Raw genomic sequence first — 16,633 nt, 5'->3', positions numbered from 1 at the left:
TACATACATACGCATACATACATACGCATACATACATACATACATATGCATACATACATACATACATACATACATATGCATACATACATATGCATACATACATACATACATATGCATACATACATACATATGCATACATACATACATATGCATACATACATACATATGCATACATACATACATATGCATACATACATACATATATACACATATATATATACATACACACACACATACATATGCATACATACATACATATATACACATATATATATACATACACACACACACACACACACACACACACACACACACACACACACACATACACACATATATATATATATATATATGTATATATTAAAATAAATTAAAAATAAAACACCCATGATTGAAATGGAACAGCTGTGACCTTCAGGTAATGATTTCACATGGGTTGACACTGACAGTCAGGTGAAGACATTTGAATGACAGGGGCAAAATGGTGCATGACGGCCAACCAGTTAGGAGGTGGTTTCAACTGTCATCTCTGTCAACATGGGAACAAGAGCAGGATAAACGGAAAACTGTGTGTGAGAGAGTCTGTGTATGAAAGGAAGGTTAAGAGCGGGTAAGCGTGAGAGAATGCAAAAGGGGTTTTTGATGTGTTAATGGGGGGGATCCTGAAGCACATAACAGCTGTAGTGAACCAGTTGGAGATTTGTGTTAGTGAGCTACCACTAAAACAAACCTGCACATCATGGATACACATTGATAGTGAATGTATCTGGTTATGAAAGGAGAAGAAGTTGATGTAATTTAGAGGGATAATGCAGTTCTGTGGAAACATATCGAGAACGAAACATTTGTTTGTCTTTAAGAATCTGCTTGTGAGCATATTGTAGTCACTGTATGAAGAGACCTTTAACTCGTTTGTCTTAGCTCAAATCTTTTTTCTTTTTTTCTCCTCCCTGCCAGCTTGTACTGTATACAGTATCAAGCAACCAAGACACACACAAGAATGCAGTCATATCTATATGGTAAAATATTCAAATGCATCCCGAAGCACGTTGACACTAGAATTTCACTGTTTTTGTATAATGAATCAAGGGCAGAAACAGAAGAATTTTAAGATCAAAGACAATAATGATGCTGAATGAGATGCTAAAAAGGAAGTTTCATTCACATCGAAGTAAAAAATTGATAAGACTAATGATCACAAGTTAATTACAACATTTCTTTAGTAATGTTGTAAGGTCATACGAGCAAAAAACCAATGTCCTTTTCAGAATGGCACATTCTTGACCTTACTCTATAGAACATTTTCTGCTTTGGAATTTTAATTTTTATAGGTTTTATGCAAAGGCAGGCTGATAATAACTTTGGCATAAAGACATTACTGTCAATATTTACAAAGCGAAAGAGGTGGAGTTTTTAGCGATTAACCCTCTTAGATATAAATTTCCAGGAGTTCCTTTCTCAAGGCACAAAATATTTAAATCAAGCACACACAATTATTAATTATTATTAATGTCTTTGACATACAATTGAGTTCTAGTTGCACTGACATTTGTCGGAAAAATAAAAAACAATTGACAAACTGCACCATTTCTTAGTTTGTGACTTTATGCTAAATTGTGCAGCTCTTGTCAGATTGGTTGTGTCATGCTGAAATCAACTATGTTTGTGTGTAAAAAACTCCCAAAAACAAACAACAAAACACAACTTGTGTTAAACACTCACAAAACTAACCACATTCAAATGTGGCCCTTAGTCTCCATTTCTCCCACAAGAATTTTATCATGTCACACAATCTATGATATTTATGAAAACCAAGCTCTCCAAGCTATACGGCTCAAGAAGTTAGCCATAAAACCCAGATCTTATCTCATCATCAACATGTTAATTTGGGATTATATCGATATATACAAAATCAACTTCAGTAGCCTAATCTACAGATTACACCATATCCAGACAAGGATGAAATACTTTTGTAAAGGCCATTGCATTAAAGCTGAAAGTCTACACGTCAAGTACGTATTTGATTTAAAATCCTCTGATATGTAATGTTGTTATGTACAGAGGCAAAATTACAAAATTGTGTTATTGTCCAAAATACTTACCATATCGGCCACAGTATGTATGGTACCTTGGAAATATGTACACAAGAGAATCCTGTTTAAAAGACAAAGTACTGACATGATAAAAGCTCAGTCTCAGATAAAAGCTGAACATATTCTTCACAAAGGTTATAGCTACATAAAAACTATTTATTCTCTTATTTTTGGAAGCTTTCTCTCTCAACTTTAAGTGCCTAAGACATTTGCACACCAGTGTATGGTATACTGGACACACAAACGCAGCTCAGTGTCCAGACAGCCAGCCATGTGCCAAATGTTTAATGAACATCGGCTGGCAGACTATCATGAGCAAACTCTGGCCCACACTGTTTGATGATTAGCTACAACCCATGAGGAAACACATCCACACCCACACACAAACACACGCTTTGAATCAATAGCTGTACAGAAAAAAAGACACGCTCTGCATATGCAGAGCTAATAACGGACCTAGTCTCAAAACGCACTAGAAAATAAAATACATGAAATAAAATAAATGTTTCAAATTCTTTGTTTCTTTATTATTATTAATTTTTTAACTTTCAAATTAACATCACTTATTGCTTTAATTCCTAACATCTGTTTATTCCCTCTTTCTTATAATTGCTGTCTTTGATATCTCAATTTTCTCTCCCTCCTGACCATCACATTTTCAAATTTCTTTTCAGATTTCCTTTCTTTTATTTCTGAAGACTATTTGTGCCTTTCCAATCCATTGTCATTATTTTTCTTATGGCAGACAGCTACAAGTCAACTGTGACAGCCAAACAAAGAGGCTTTATTTTTCAGCAAAGAAAAAGTAATCTCTTTTGCACTGAGAAATAATAACAGGAAAAAGGACTCTCACATACAAATGGGGCTGGGTTGCAAAATGGTCCATTTACAAGTCATTCATTGATTTAATTTGTAATTCATATTAGCACCAAGTCAACTTCAGAGCCAATGTGCAATTATGGCCTAATATCAATTAAATAACTATAGTTTAAACTAGAACAAGAGCCCACAGTAACAGCTTTGTGAAGCTGTACTTGCAAATGTCAAGACAGTAAAATACTCAAAATGGCAATCTACTTAAAATGTTGTTTATTATCACAAATCATAAGCCACACAGCTAAGAACAATAAGAACATCACTGGTTTTTCAGGTATTTGGTTAAACTAGACTACTAAACTGGACAGATTTCACACTACATCGACAAAATTGTTGGGCTGACTAATGTCTCAGTCTCTTAACTTTTAATTTCAGGGTTTTTTTAGTCCCATTGCAACAGCTGTATAAAATCAAGTAATTCACCATGCAGAATGACTTCACAAACATTTGTGAAACAATGGATTGTTCTAAAAAGCTCAAAGAGTTGGAGCATGGTACCCTAACGGGATTTCACTGTTGCAAGTCAGCTCATGATATTTCTTCCATCCTAGATATTCTGCGATCAACTGTAAGTGGCATTATTGCAAAGTGAAACCATTGAGCCAAAGAACCAGAGGATCTATTTTTTTTTTTAATTTCCATTTTTCATTCTATCAATAAGCAGTGTATCACTTGTTTTCACTAACACGTATGTGGTCATCAACCTAGCTGCTGACAGCACGATATCAAAGCTCCCCTAACATGCACACAACATGAGCAAACTTCAAGTGTAACAAAACAAAGAGAGGACATTTCAGTATTACATGATATGTATATATTTTTTGGGGGGCACTTTTAAAGTATACCATGGAAAATCTTCCACAACAACTCTTTGTGACACCACTTTTAAGTTAAAAGTTTGGGCATTTCACTGGACAGACACAATACTTTTAAAAATGAAGGAATACTGTTGTAGAAACAACCATAGAGTGGATAGAGTGGGCTTTGCTTATATTGACTGCAGGTCAAACAATAACACACTGTAACAAAATTTTTTGTTCCCCTGTATGGCATGGTAAATGGTAAATGGCCTGTATTTATATAGCGCTTTTCTAGTCCCTAAGGACCCCAAAGCGCTTTACATATCCAGTCATCCACCCATTCACGCACACATTCACACACTGGTGATGGCAAGCTACATTGTAGCCACAGCCACCCTGGGGCCTGTTCTTCGTACCGCGCTAAGTGAGTTAGCTGGATGAGATTGTTGACGATTTCGCGTGATCCTGGATCTTTCGGTTCCCCGAAGCCCATCCGGGACTTGCTGTCATAGCAACAGAGCCGTAAGCGTAAACCTGCTGGGGAGCAGGTTTACTTTATGTAAACAGGATTAGATCGTGGCCACTCAGGTATGTCCGCGTCATTCATACGAAAGCAACAGCGATATTCCACCACTGTTTCACCATAAATAAATAACATCAATGTAACTAAAGATAATGCAGCACTTGATCCTTTTATTGATTTCACACAGATACATACAGGTCATTTCCTAAAAAAGGGACATGTACTATTAACATTCTATTACATGTATGTGATTATTACAGATGTAATTCATATTTCAGAGTAGTAATTGCAAATTACTTCGTGTAATCAAGATGAGAGACCACGGCTATAAAAGCGAAGGTGGATTTGGGAAGTCTGTCGCAGCCATATCCTGTCCGTATACGTGAGCCACCCATTGCGGAAGGTGCAAGATTGATAAGGAGAGTCCTCAGAATTCAGCGTATATTGCGGGATAGACAGGATCCTTTAGCTCAGCGCGACAGTGTGCTCATTGAGAGATATCGATATTCCCGTGAGGGTATTATTCACTTAACCAACTTGTTGACGAGGGGGTGCAGGACCACCACCTGTCTTTTTTTTTGCTCTGCCCTTTTCTTGGTTGCTGTTATGAACAAACAAACAGATTATTCCAGGGTCTCTTTCCAAGAGACGAAAAGCAATATAAGTGATAAATATTACCATTCTGTAGAATATTCTTATATTTCACTTTTACTTGTTCCCATGTTCTAGTGGGTCCTGTTGTGGCTCTAATGTGAAAGGGGATATAATATAACATATTATAATATAATATAATGTAATATAATATTGGATAATATGGTGTGATATGATAAATCTACCCTACCGCCTACTGGTGTTGGCCAGAGGGGCCGATGGCGTGATATGGCAGCCTGGCTTCTGTCAGTCTGCCCCAGGGCAGCTGTGGCTACAACCGTAGCTGCCTCCACCAGTGTGTGAATGTGAGAGTGAATGAATAGTGGCATTGTAAAGCGCTTTGGGTGCCTTGAAAAGCGCTATATAAATCCACTCCATTATTATTGTTATTATTGAATTACTTACGAGTTTAATTTGTCAGCAACTTTCTGCCAGCCCTCTCTCCTTGCTTTTGCAGCCTTTGCAGTGTTCCCTTGCGTTTTAATTAAACTCTGAAACTCCTGAAATCCCTCAATCAAGGGTTCTTGCTCTGCTGCCGAAAAATACCGAGCGCGCTCCTTCGACATTTTCGCCGACCAATCAAAGGGTTGCCGATCAATGTTTCTACTATCGATGCGTAGCCCCTGTTGGGCCACCCAGTGATCTCACATTACTTCATCCAGCTATACTAATCGTCAACAACAGGTGTGTTCGGGGAACCGGAATAGCGAGCTCAGAGTTAGCGCGATGATTTGGTCTTGGATGTTTCATTTGATCTTGGATGTAGTAAGCGACGTACGAAGCACAGGGCCCTGGGGTGCACTGACAGAGGCGAGGCTGCCGGACACTGGCGCCACCGGGCCCTCTGACCACCACCAGTAGGCAACGGGTGAAGTGTCTTGCCCAAGGACACAACGACTGAGACTGTCCAAGCCGGGGCTCGAACCGGCAACCTTCCGATTACAAGGCGAACTCCCAACCCTTGAGCCACGATCGCCCCATTGTATTGTCATATCCTGATCGCTTATGCCTTTTTTGGGGGCGTGTCATGTGTTATCTCTTTCAGTTTCAAAGTATTAAACTGACCAAGCAACAGGCCAACTAAAAGAACCAAACAACCAACAATCCTGAGTAAATAATAAAACATAACAGATCTAAATGCATGGATTGTATTTTAAGAAATATGCACTACAGTGTGCTAGGGCAATCTCACAATTTACAGAGTGCAAAAAAGACTGGAGAGGATGCTGATATGTGTGATTAAAAGCAGTAACTTTGATGCAATTGTATTGAGCATTTCTGCATTTGTGAAAATGTTTTATTAATGCCAATATTATGTCTTAAAACTACGCAAACTACCAATAAGCACAAGCGTGTCATAGTTTTGGTCTTTCCACTTATCAGTCATTAATCAAGTAGTGTGAGACATTTTCTTATCCCACTGATGGAGCTCAAAATACGTGAACCTTTAAATTAAACAAACACACTAGGGAACCCATTCATTACAACTTGAAATATAAGAAATGTGCTTGGTGTTGCATCATTGTTGCAAAGGATTGGGGGGGGATCAGATGACTTGATAACCTATGTGTGACAGAAACTCCCATAACTACAGTTTTAATTCATTCTTCATCATAAATCAATATTCCCCAGATGTTTTTGTACAGGGTGCCATGTGAATGATTTCACCCTAGTTACAAAATAAAATAAAATAAAAAGGTACACCAAACAGCTCTTTGGCTCTTTGTGTTACATATTCAGATAGGTAAATGATGAAATACGCTGCAAAATATCTTGAATACACGCTTGCTGGGTTTTCTTGATTTATACTCGTGTTTGACTGTGACTTATTTATTTAAAATTGTGCAAAGCCTCCCTGGTAGCCCAAGAACTTACAGAGAAACATGGTTAACAAATAGAGAAATAAAGATTCGAGGGGTTGCTAGGTGGGCAGAACAGATACTGCAACAGACGGATGCGGTGTGGATAGGAAGTGATTAGGTGGTTAGATAGTCTGCCTGGGTTACTTAAACCATCATAGCAGAATGTCCTGAGTTATCTAGCTTTAAGTGCCCACACTATGCTCTTTTCCACGCTGGTCTACTTTTATTTGCAGATTGACTAGATGAGGTTTATGACTTCATGTTAAAACAATATACGGTATACAAAGAACTCCTCTAAACTTAGGTGCTTTATATAAACAACAGAACAAGAACAAGTAAAACAATGGAAGTGATAATCAATCAAAATCAATACATTACAACAATACTTCCTTGCAGCAGTAAGGAAGCATTTTAATATAGAGTTTAAGAAATAAAAGAAAATCAAATAAATCAAGTAAAAATCAGGCGAGGCTTGCCATTAACAGCGCGTCTTAAGTAAAGATTCAAAAGAGTCACTGACTCGAGCCGTTCTATAGCTTTAGACCTTTGACTGCGAATGCACTTTCACCATAAAAAAATATTCTTCTCGTACCGTACACTGCTGCAGTACCCTTTTCACTCGCTGTATAAAAAGCTCCGTTTTAGCTCTCATCACCTCCTACCCAATAGCCCAGTAGGCTTTGCTTGGTCAGAGCTCTTCATCAATCTTTGTGTAGAAGACAAACCTCTCTTAGAACTGCTAAAAGAAAAAAAAAAAAACAACAACACAGCTCGACCGCACATTTGAAACATATTTAACATGAGGGAAAGATTGAGAATCATTATCTTATATGTAAGACAATATCTGGCTTCATTTAAACAGCTTTCCTAACTTTGGAAAATAAAATGGAAGAATACATACATCCGGAAATATGCAAAGATTCACTGAACTGATGGTTTTTATTAGTGAAATGAATAATAAATTAAAACAAGCTCAGGATCAAAAAAATTCATCTCATTTTTTTTTCTCAGATCAAAGTGAGAGTCATTAGGCTGCTGCACATCGCTGTCAAACATCGTCACACTTCACCCGTGTGAAGCTGACAAGAGACAGCTGAAGTGAAATATTATTTAAGTGAGTTAATGAAAAAAAATTGTGCGTTACCACAAATATGATAAAAGCTTCCCAATGAATGTTACACTCACGTTTCACCAAACCTGTGTTGGTATAAATTCTACACTATACGATGGCTCTCTGACCAGCGTAAGGAGAGTGAAAGTCAAAGAGTGACCGAGCAAGACAACAAATCGCTTCAGTCACATCACCTCACTTTGACCACAGTCTGCAGTTAAGTTATAACAACACCAAACACAGAACAAGAGCTCTTGGAGTAGTAGCGATTCCTCCAAACTGCTGAGAATTTGCTGGAAAACGAAACAGAGAACACAAAATGTAATCAAATTTATCAGCCCATTTCCACTAATATCCAATCCAGTTTTAGGCTTAACAAACCATTGATCTTGCTTCATAGTGCAACTATCTGTGATTCAGAATAACTAGCTTCTTCAGTTTGGGATTTATACATTTTAAAACTCAAAATAAAGAAAAGGGAGGAAACAAAAGTGCATAATATGAGCACTTGAAGTTCTGTGTTTTTGATAAGAACTGCTAATATTTATATAAAGTATTTCCATAATAAAACACAATGTTCTTTTTCTTCACGTGCATCTTCAACTGATTTTTGTTAAGTATTTCTATAGCGCCACCAACTTCCTCTCAATGTCCTAGAACAAAAAAAGGGGGGAAAAAGAAAAAAGAAAAGTGCATGTTCTCAACATCGACATCACTTCATAAATGTGAAATGTGATACAGCACATTTACTTTGAAAGCTATGTGATGGTGAGGGTTGAGCTGTGTTACAGATACATATTGTTAGGATTAGGCTTAACAGTGTTAGAAGTGATAGCACATTAAACACAGGTTTAATGAATGAATCAACTGTTACAACCATAAAATTGTCTGGTAACTTTTGCATTACTGTACACGACTAGCAGAAAGGATAATATAGCTAAAAAAAGGAGAAATATTTAGAATACCCCTAAATGACCTGAAACTGATCCTATAAAAGCACCATAGCATGGTTGCAGCCTTATCAGTTACACAGTATATAGGAATTCTCAGATCACCTAGCAGTAATCAATCACATTACTCTCTCGAGGTAAGAATTAAGTTGACTGAACATTTCAGTGGTGTGATCAGGCAAAGGAGTACAGTGGTTTCTATCTTCAAGCCTAAAAGCACTGCCTTTTACCCTGCTCTCAATAAATAAGATTGAAATAAACTACTTGTCTTGTGCACTTAACTGGAATTGAAGCTAGAACCGGTTCAGCATGCAATCTGGATATTTCATCCACAATTTGTCATCATGAGGTATATAAAAGATACATTCCTCTTTTATGTATGATATATGCTACAATATTTGAGATCTTTTCACTGTGGCACTTTCACTTCCCGTGTATTTAATGAGTTCCCATGAGAGATTGCTGCCCACACATTGTCACTCAATCAATATATATGTAGACAGATGTGTGTTTGTAGACAAAAGATACATAAATAATCGTATTTCCAATGGTTCAAAACAGCCTCAGCTGCATGCACAGCAGCATATATACATGAATAGTCACAGCGATCAGACGTTTAAGAGCCTACTTAAATCTTTTGCTTTTCTTAAATCCATATTGCAAATCAATAATTCATACAATGTAACAATATCAGCATGTAAAGTGTGTCTTCTAAGGTAAATAACAGCAACGAGTTAACAAAAGACAGAAGCACAATTAACAATATCGCTTAAGGAAACTGCATAGCCACTGCAGTTGTTCAAAAAGCTAAATCAAGGCCAGTAAAGCACCGTTTTGCCTTAACAATGTACAGCAGAATGGACAATCAACCTTGACAGAACTAGTAACTGCTGATGACAGGCAAGGGGAGTAATTGGGGAAAAAAGAAGAAACCATTATCTAATTAATCTGCTTTTAAGAGAATCTCTATTGCTGGCTGAGAAAGGAGGACGCAGAGCAAACTTACAGAGCAGCCTGCTGTAAAAGGTTATGCTATTCAAAATAGATTACATTGTTTACAGTACATACTGAAGCTCAGAATAACCTAACAGAGCCCTGGGTAGGTTTATTAGGTTGCTGGAAAAGAAAAAAGCAATTCTGATTACCTTTTTCAATTTTAAGGGCAGCCTATTATGATCGTCCACATTTTATGCCATACAGTTCGATGTTACACTGGCAGCTGATTATTTTAAACACTGCAAATGTATGTAAAAATACTGTTGTGAAGCAAAAGTCAAAATGCTAATTACTGCTTTTAATAGTATGACGGAAATACGATAGAAAAGACAGCATTGATTTCTTTACATGATGCTACATGGTGTAACCACTGGAGTATGACAATGCTGTTTAAAAAGAATCCTGTTTTGCTGTCACAACAAGCTGTGTATTCGACACCTCTTGAATCAGCTGTTTTGTCTGTGGCATCCCAAACGCATGGTGCCAAATGCAGAGCGCCCTCTGGTGGACAAGTTATGAAACGTCATTATTCATAACATGATTGAAGGGTGTTTCTCCTGTCTCTTCTTCACTTTTTTAAAATTCTCATTTATTGGGCATCAAAAATGCCAACACCAATATAATGGCAAATATCAATATGTCATGTTATACTCACAAGCACTGGATCCTGCCCTTTAGCAGGCTCCAAGATGTTAGCAATTTAAGAGATAAGAGGAAATAGGAAAGTAAATATAGGAAAACTGTTTATCTAATTAATTATTTTCATTCATAAGTAGTAGTTGGTCATTTTTCCACCATCTGTCAAATAATTGCAACAGCAGGCTGTGAGATTAACACCAGTCTTTTTAGTCCACATTCACCTGAAGTCACTTATCTGTATGGCATTGTAGAAAAAGTTTATTCCTTCTTCCAACAAAGATGACAGTCTTTCATGGTTCACAGCTTTTCATGGTTTAGGTCATTAGCTACTGTTTTCCTCCGCAAGCTTTACTTTGGTGGCAGACAGCAAATGACATCAACCTCACCCCTCGGTCTTCTATCTGAGAAAAAAAAAAGTCTAACAAATTAGCTCTTGCTAAACAAAGACCTTTCAAATACAACTGTAATTAAGCAGCAAGACCTCATCAAAAACTAACAATAGGGTATGAATTATGAAGGTAGAAAAAAAAAGTAAATCGTCTGTAAATGCACTGTCAAAGGCTTTGGAAATGCTAGATAATTAAGAGTAGCTCCAGGGCGGTTCTTTCTTGCAAATCCTCAAATAATCAACACAGTTGCAACACAGCTACTTTGCTTGACTGGTTGGTTCACAAGACTGCCTATATGTAATAGTGAGTGGTAGCACAGGTCACCCATCTGCCATCTACTAATCATGAAGCTTATAGCCAACTAGGAAAGTTCTGATCTTCTGTTTATATAATTCATACACAACTAACTCTGCACCTCTGCACAACTAAACTGTAGATAACATTTACAGCAAGGTTTTTAGATGGCTTTGGTAACAGGAGAATCTGGACTAGCGATAAAAAAAAAGCACTGCCTTTAAACAACAAAAAGGTTTTGTGTCACTTCTTGTCTCTTCACTTGTACGAACTCAGTACAAAGCTTACCAGTCTGCAACCCAAAGACCAACATGGTTGTAACTGAGTGGTGGCAGAAGAGAGGAGAAAACAGTTGATTGATAAGTAAAGCTGCCTATCTCAGGCTCTACTTGGCTCTGACAGGGACAAAACAGCAGTCTGCTGCGCCTGTCGCTGACATTTGTAATAAATCATTGGCAATTTCATCATTCAAGAGCGAGAGAAAGGCAGAAGGGAAGAGCGATTAAAAAAAAGAAAAAAAAAAAGAATTAGACACCTGTCTTCTAACATTGTTTATTTCCTTTGTTTTTACTTTGAGCTCAGCATCCTTGTCCATTCCACTCTCTTTTAAACTTTCCATTTTGGTCAGCTACGCAGTACAGAACCATAAGGTCTGGACAGCTTTACTCAGAGGAATTGTGCTTTAACTCACCTTGAAGGGTCACTTCACACGAATTACACAAAGACATATTTTCCCCTTTACCTCTAGTGGTATCTAGCCATGCAGACAGTCTCACTTCTATCTGCTTGGATTTAAGATATCCGTCTCTAAGATTCGTGCTGCTCCATCAATACAGTGAAAGTGAATTTTGTGCTATTTGATCAAACTGACATCTTGACCCTTAAGATGTAAAATTAAGAGAAAGAAATGTATTTTAGGTGAAACAAAACACTGTTGGCACAGTAAGTGTAATGCTCAATTAGTTCTTGTGCTTACTGTTGTTATTTAAATTTAATTTGCTCCGGCAATCAGACAATCTCCCGCTACTGTTTTTCTGTCATTTGCTATTGTGTGATTGACAATTGTATATTCTTGATGACAATAACAGTGCTGAGAATACTCGATAGGCTTCCCCATTTATCTTTTTGATGCCTGCGTCTAAGGTTGGGAACACACTATATATCGGGCATTCATCAGTCCTTGGAAAAAAAATCGGTGAGATTAGTTTTCTGACACATATTCTTTGTCCATTTAAGTGGGAGCAAAAGAGGTTTGACCGCATTCTTGATGTGATATTATCAAATATTTTTAGCTCCAGGAAAAATATCTGCAGCTGTAACGTAGTATGAAATCAATGACAGGCTCTCAGAGCTTCAGCCATTAAGCACTTACACATCAAGGTATATTTATAAGGCAAAATGCAACAACAAACATTTGTGAGAACCTACTTCCAACACTCTCTTCTGTAACACACTGCAACGTCTTTGTGTTCTCTATGTGTCACTTAAAAAAATGTTTCCCTTTTTTGCTTTTCACTACATTTCTAAGCATCAAAAACCATCTGAAGAGCCTTTGCATGGGGATTAGGCCTGGCATAGAACAGTATGGGGTGTAGTGTAACTAGCATACACAGAGCAACACAACAATATGAAACTTGGACAATCACCTACCCTGCCTTTATAAAAAATAAAAAAACTGTAGAGTTAAAAGCTCAAATTTATAATGCTGCTCGATGCTCATTTGAGAAACTAGAAAAACAGCTCAGGGTGTGAGCTGTTGAAAGGATTCCATAAAGAAATCCATCTGTTCTACATACACAAACAGTCTACAGGCAGAGTCACCACTTATTTTAGCTCTCAAAGTCTCTCTTGCTCTCCATCTAAATACCCGAGGCGTCTATCAACCACCTCTGAAAATTTGAAAAGGCTGAAAAGAGAGGTGAGTTGGTCTGTAATCATTGTTTGTTGATATTTATTTATCTCTGTTTGAATCTTCAAAGTGAATCACTTAAGCAGACTAAAGTGGATGTCAACTTCTTTACCCCCTTTCATCGAAGTATGATTCCTTCACAGTCTTGGGAACTGGGACAAAAGATAATGACTTATATTTAATAAAAAAGATGACATAAGTAAGATCCAAACCAGTCATCCACTGAGCCAGTGTGAACTGTCAATGTGTGAAGTCGAATTTGCACATGAAAAGCGACGTGGTTTAACGTTAAGCGTTTCATATTTGATTCCACTACAGTGCCAGGAGAAGATCAGAGACTTTTCTCTTTCCGTGATCTATTTTGGTGCTCATCATTTTCCCTTCTCCAACACCTGAGACAGATAATTATCCATTAAAAAGGGGGAAAGTGCAACATTTTGTCATTTCTTTCAAAGTAAGATGTTTTTAAATATGCCACGCCAGAGTGACAAGCTAGAAGGCCAATGATTACAGTAATTAATACAAAATTCTCATTAAGTCATCAGGAAGAGTTTCTTAGCACTCACGGGCTGTTCTGCATTTACTTTAGAGGGGGGAAAAAGTTCTACTTGAAGTTGAATCCCATGAAATGTTCTCCATTCAAACTCGGGCAGACCCACGCTTCATTTATCCACAGTGTCTTCATGTGGCTATTTTTCACAAGCACCCATGAACTATTCTTTGCATGTTTCATGAAATGATATGAGATCATCTTTTTAGTTCTGCCCGTCTCTCATGTGCAGAGGCTTCGCATAATCGCTCACTTCCCTGATAAATCATGTCCCCTCTTGCTGTAGCCCAAACACCTTCCATTGTCAGAGCTCAGACTGAACCCGCTGCCGAGGCTGATGGATGATTTGCAAGCAGTCAGCCTCTTTCTAAAACCTTGTTAGATTGATAAGCCTTGTTCTTTAACCTTCTCACACTCACACTGAGCTCATGCAGGCTGGCCAGTCTAACACTTTCCCCGGTAATACAGGAAAAAGCACAGAAATAAGCAGAGCTGTCATCCAGGGACAACGTCAAGTCTATGTGTGCTAGTAAGTTGAATAATGGTTGTTAAAGTTTCCAATAGTTTAGTCTTAGACTCAGAACTGAAAACGCCAGTCTTATTCTCAAATACTTCATATAAGAACAGCTCACTCTGTGCTTTCCCCTCTTCCTCAAACAAACAAGAAGAATCCCTTTTAGCAAGAACTCAGTGTTCTTACCTCTACATTATGCCACAGCTGACAATGACATTTACTGCATGGCTCCTTCAGAGATTTGGACTACTTCCACAGTCAACTGGCTAATTTTCAAATACAGTCCAAATTTTTAAACGTGAGGTTGTTTCTATGACAACCTCACGTTGACCTCCAAACTTAATATTAGGGCGGGAAAAAAAACCCCACTTCTTAGTGTGTGTATAAATTCAATAGAAAATAAGAGACAAACTGCCCTTTTGATCTCTTCTAGAAAAGAAATGGGCCTGTGCACAGCATGGCGCAGAAATGTTATTTCACCAGAATGAGATGTGTCAACAAAACATAAGCACTTAAAAATGATCTTTGAGCAATATTACTAGAGCTGACGTTAATTTTTAAAAAACAGTATCACGGCCATTGGTTCAGTAATATTAAATTGGTTTTGGTTATGTGCTGAGGATGATTAACGCACTATGACTAATCTACCTGCTCTGGACCAAAACCAAGGTGATAATACATTTCTTTCCCCTTAATAGTACTGAAAAGCATTATACAAAAACTGTACAAGTTAGTAACACTGAGATTGGAAAGAAAGTGTCTGGACAGGATATTGTAAAGAGTTACAACTTCTCTTATTGCATTATATCTTACACAATTATTTATCATTTGTCTATTGCCAGTGGACATAGCTGGAACCGCCACACATAAGGCTTCACATATGTTTATAAATCAGGAATCAGCATTTATTAATGTACAGCTACATTATACACTATCAATCATGAATATATTGTAGTGATTATACATGTGCGAAACATGAATGCTGTTTGTATTTATTCTTTTGAAGAAAATCAAACAAATGTTTCTCTTGAAAGCTCTGCTGTTTGTTGCAATGTTGTACTTCAGTGCGAGCAGACCTCAAATTGAGAATAAGGAGATGCATACAGCAGTAGAGCTGATGCAGTCAAATATACCCCAACATCTCTGCCTGTTTTAAGCACTAGCAGAAAATAAGCAATTTTCTGTTATTTTAGTTTGCAATTGTAAAGTTATACAGTATCAAAACAATTGTTATAAATAATTCCGCTTGGCTGGAGACGCTCCTGCACGCTGAATAAAATCTGTGTGTATGTGAACGCGTGCCAGCCTTTGTGGACAAACACAGAACTATCTGTGAAATACATTTAGACGGTCTCTTTCCTCTTTGGTTGACATTGTAATTACCATTCAAACTAGCCAGGCTAATTACCTCCCTGTAAAGAAAAAATAATCAGGTTTGTGCACAAATCAAAACTAGCCACAGATGCCACGGCCTAAAAACCAAAACAATCATCAAGTCTACTGGGCATGATTATTATGTTTTCTATTTAATCAAAACTTGCATTAAGATTTAAAGTCATCAATTATTCTTTCAATGACTTTTCCAAAGATTATTATATAAATCTGTAAAGTATTCATTATATTCTGTCAATCATATTCTCTGTTGAATTTGTTATTGTTTAATTTGAACCCATATTCCCACAGGGCTCTAATGTGATTAATTAAGGATAATTAATATGGCCGATTTATAAAATATGTTTCACTGTCCCGTGCAATTTTTACTTCATTAGTTAAACTGGATGGAAATGATATGTCAAAAACATGAACTTTTCAGGCATTTTAATACTGATGTTTTAACATTAAAGTAACACATTTTAAGACTAACAGTGAAGGAGGTCAGGTAAAAAGTCTCATTTTCTTGATTTTCAAGTCAAGAATGCCAAATGCACTATTGTAAGTCTTTTTCTAACAACTAGAAATATGAAGAAAAGAACTGTAACCAGTATAATCAGTCGTTCAATAAAAGTCAACAGTGACAGTTAAGCCAGATTTATATTACAGTCACTGGGTGTCCAAAATAAACGTAAAAAAATATAGTACATAAAAAATATCCAGGCTACACAACACTGAATGAGCAATGTCAGTCTTAAAAATAAATATTTTTGTCCATGCCCTTTGCCAGCCAGCAGCTATTTCCATTCCTTTACTCTTCCGCCCCGTATCTGCTTTATTGTGATGCTAAACAGTGAGTTTTGACATTCAGAAAGGCCCTGCCAAAGGACAGGCCAGTGGATGCAGTAGAGAAGAGAAGGCCTTAATGGGTTCAACTGGAATGGAAAGCATCTGTTAGTCTCCACAGGCTGGAGGAGAGAGAAATGTCAAGTATGGTTATTATAGAGCAGACACCAGCTCTAGGAATTTTCACCTGAATGAAAAACAGTCTCTGACAATGCGCATGCACGAGCTACATCTGCGCACATTAATGGCGCAGGGGTGG

The 16,633-nt window shown here is 37.4% G+C and overlaps 1 protein-coding gene across 10 annotated transcripts in view; it reads right to left on the bottom strand.

The window, feature by feature from the left end:
- The window catches only part of LOC113020887 (protein diaphanous homolog 3), a 175,155-nt gene that overhangs the window by 32,891 nt on the left and 125,631 nt on the right, over nt 1–16,633 (bottom strand). The window contains exon 30 of one of the 10 annotated variants that reach the window (XM_026165252.1): nt 15,806–16,496. The exons of the other annotated variants lie outside the window; for them this stretch is intronic. Coding sequence (XP_026021037.1) covers nt 16,483–16,496 — 14 coding nt within the window. The 3' untranslated portion in view covers nt 15,806–16,482. Of the gene's footprint in view, nt 1–15,805; nt 16,497–16,633 lie in introns of those variants that run through there. 10 annotated transcript variants of the gene reach the window in all.

This window comes from Astatotilapia calliptera, chromosome 1 (genome assembly GCF_900246225.1).
Source record: "Astatotilapia calliptera chromosome 1, fAstCal1.2, whole genome shotgun sequence".
In the NCBI taxonomy this organism is placed as follows: Eukaryota; Metazoa; Chordata; class Actinopteri; order Cichliformes; family Cichlidae; genus Astatotilapia; species Astatotilapia calliptera.
The sequence above is the reverse complement of the archived record's forward strand: the minus strand, read 5'-3'. Positions and strand labels throughout refer to the sequence as shown.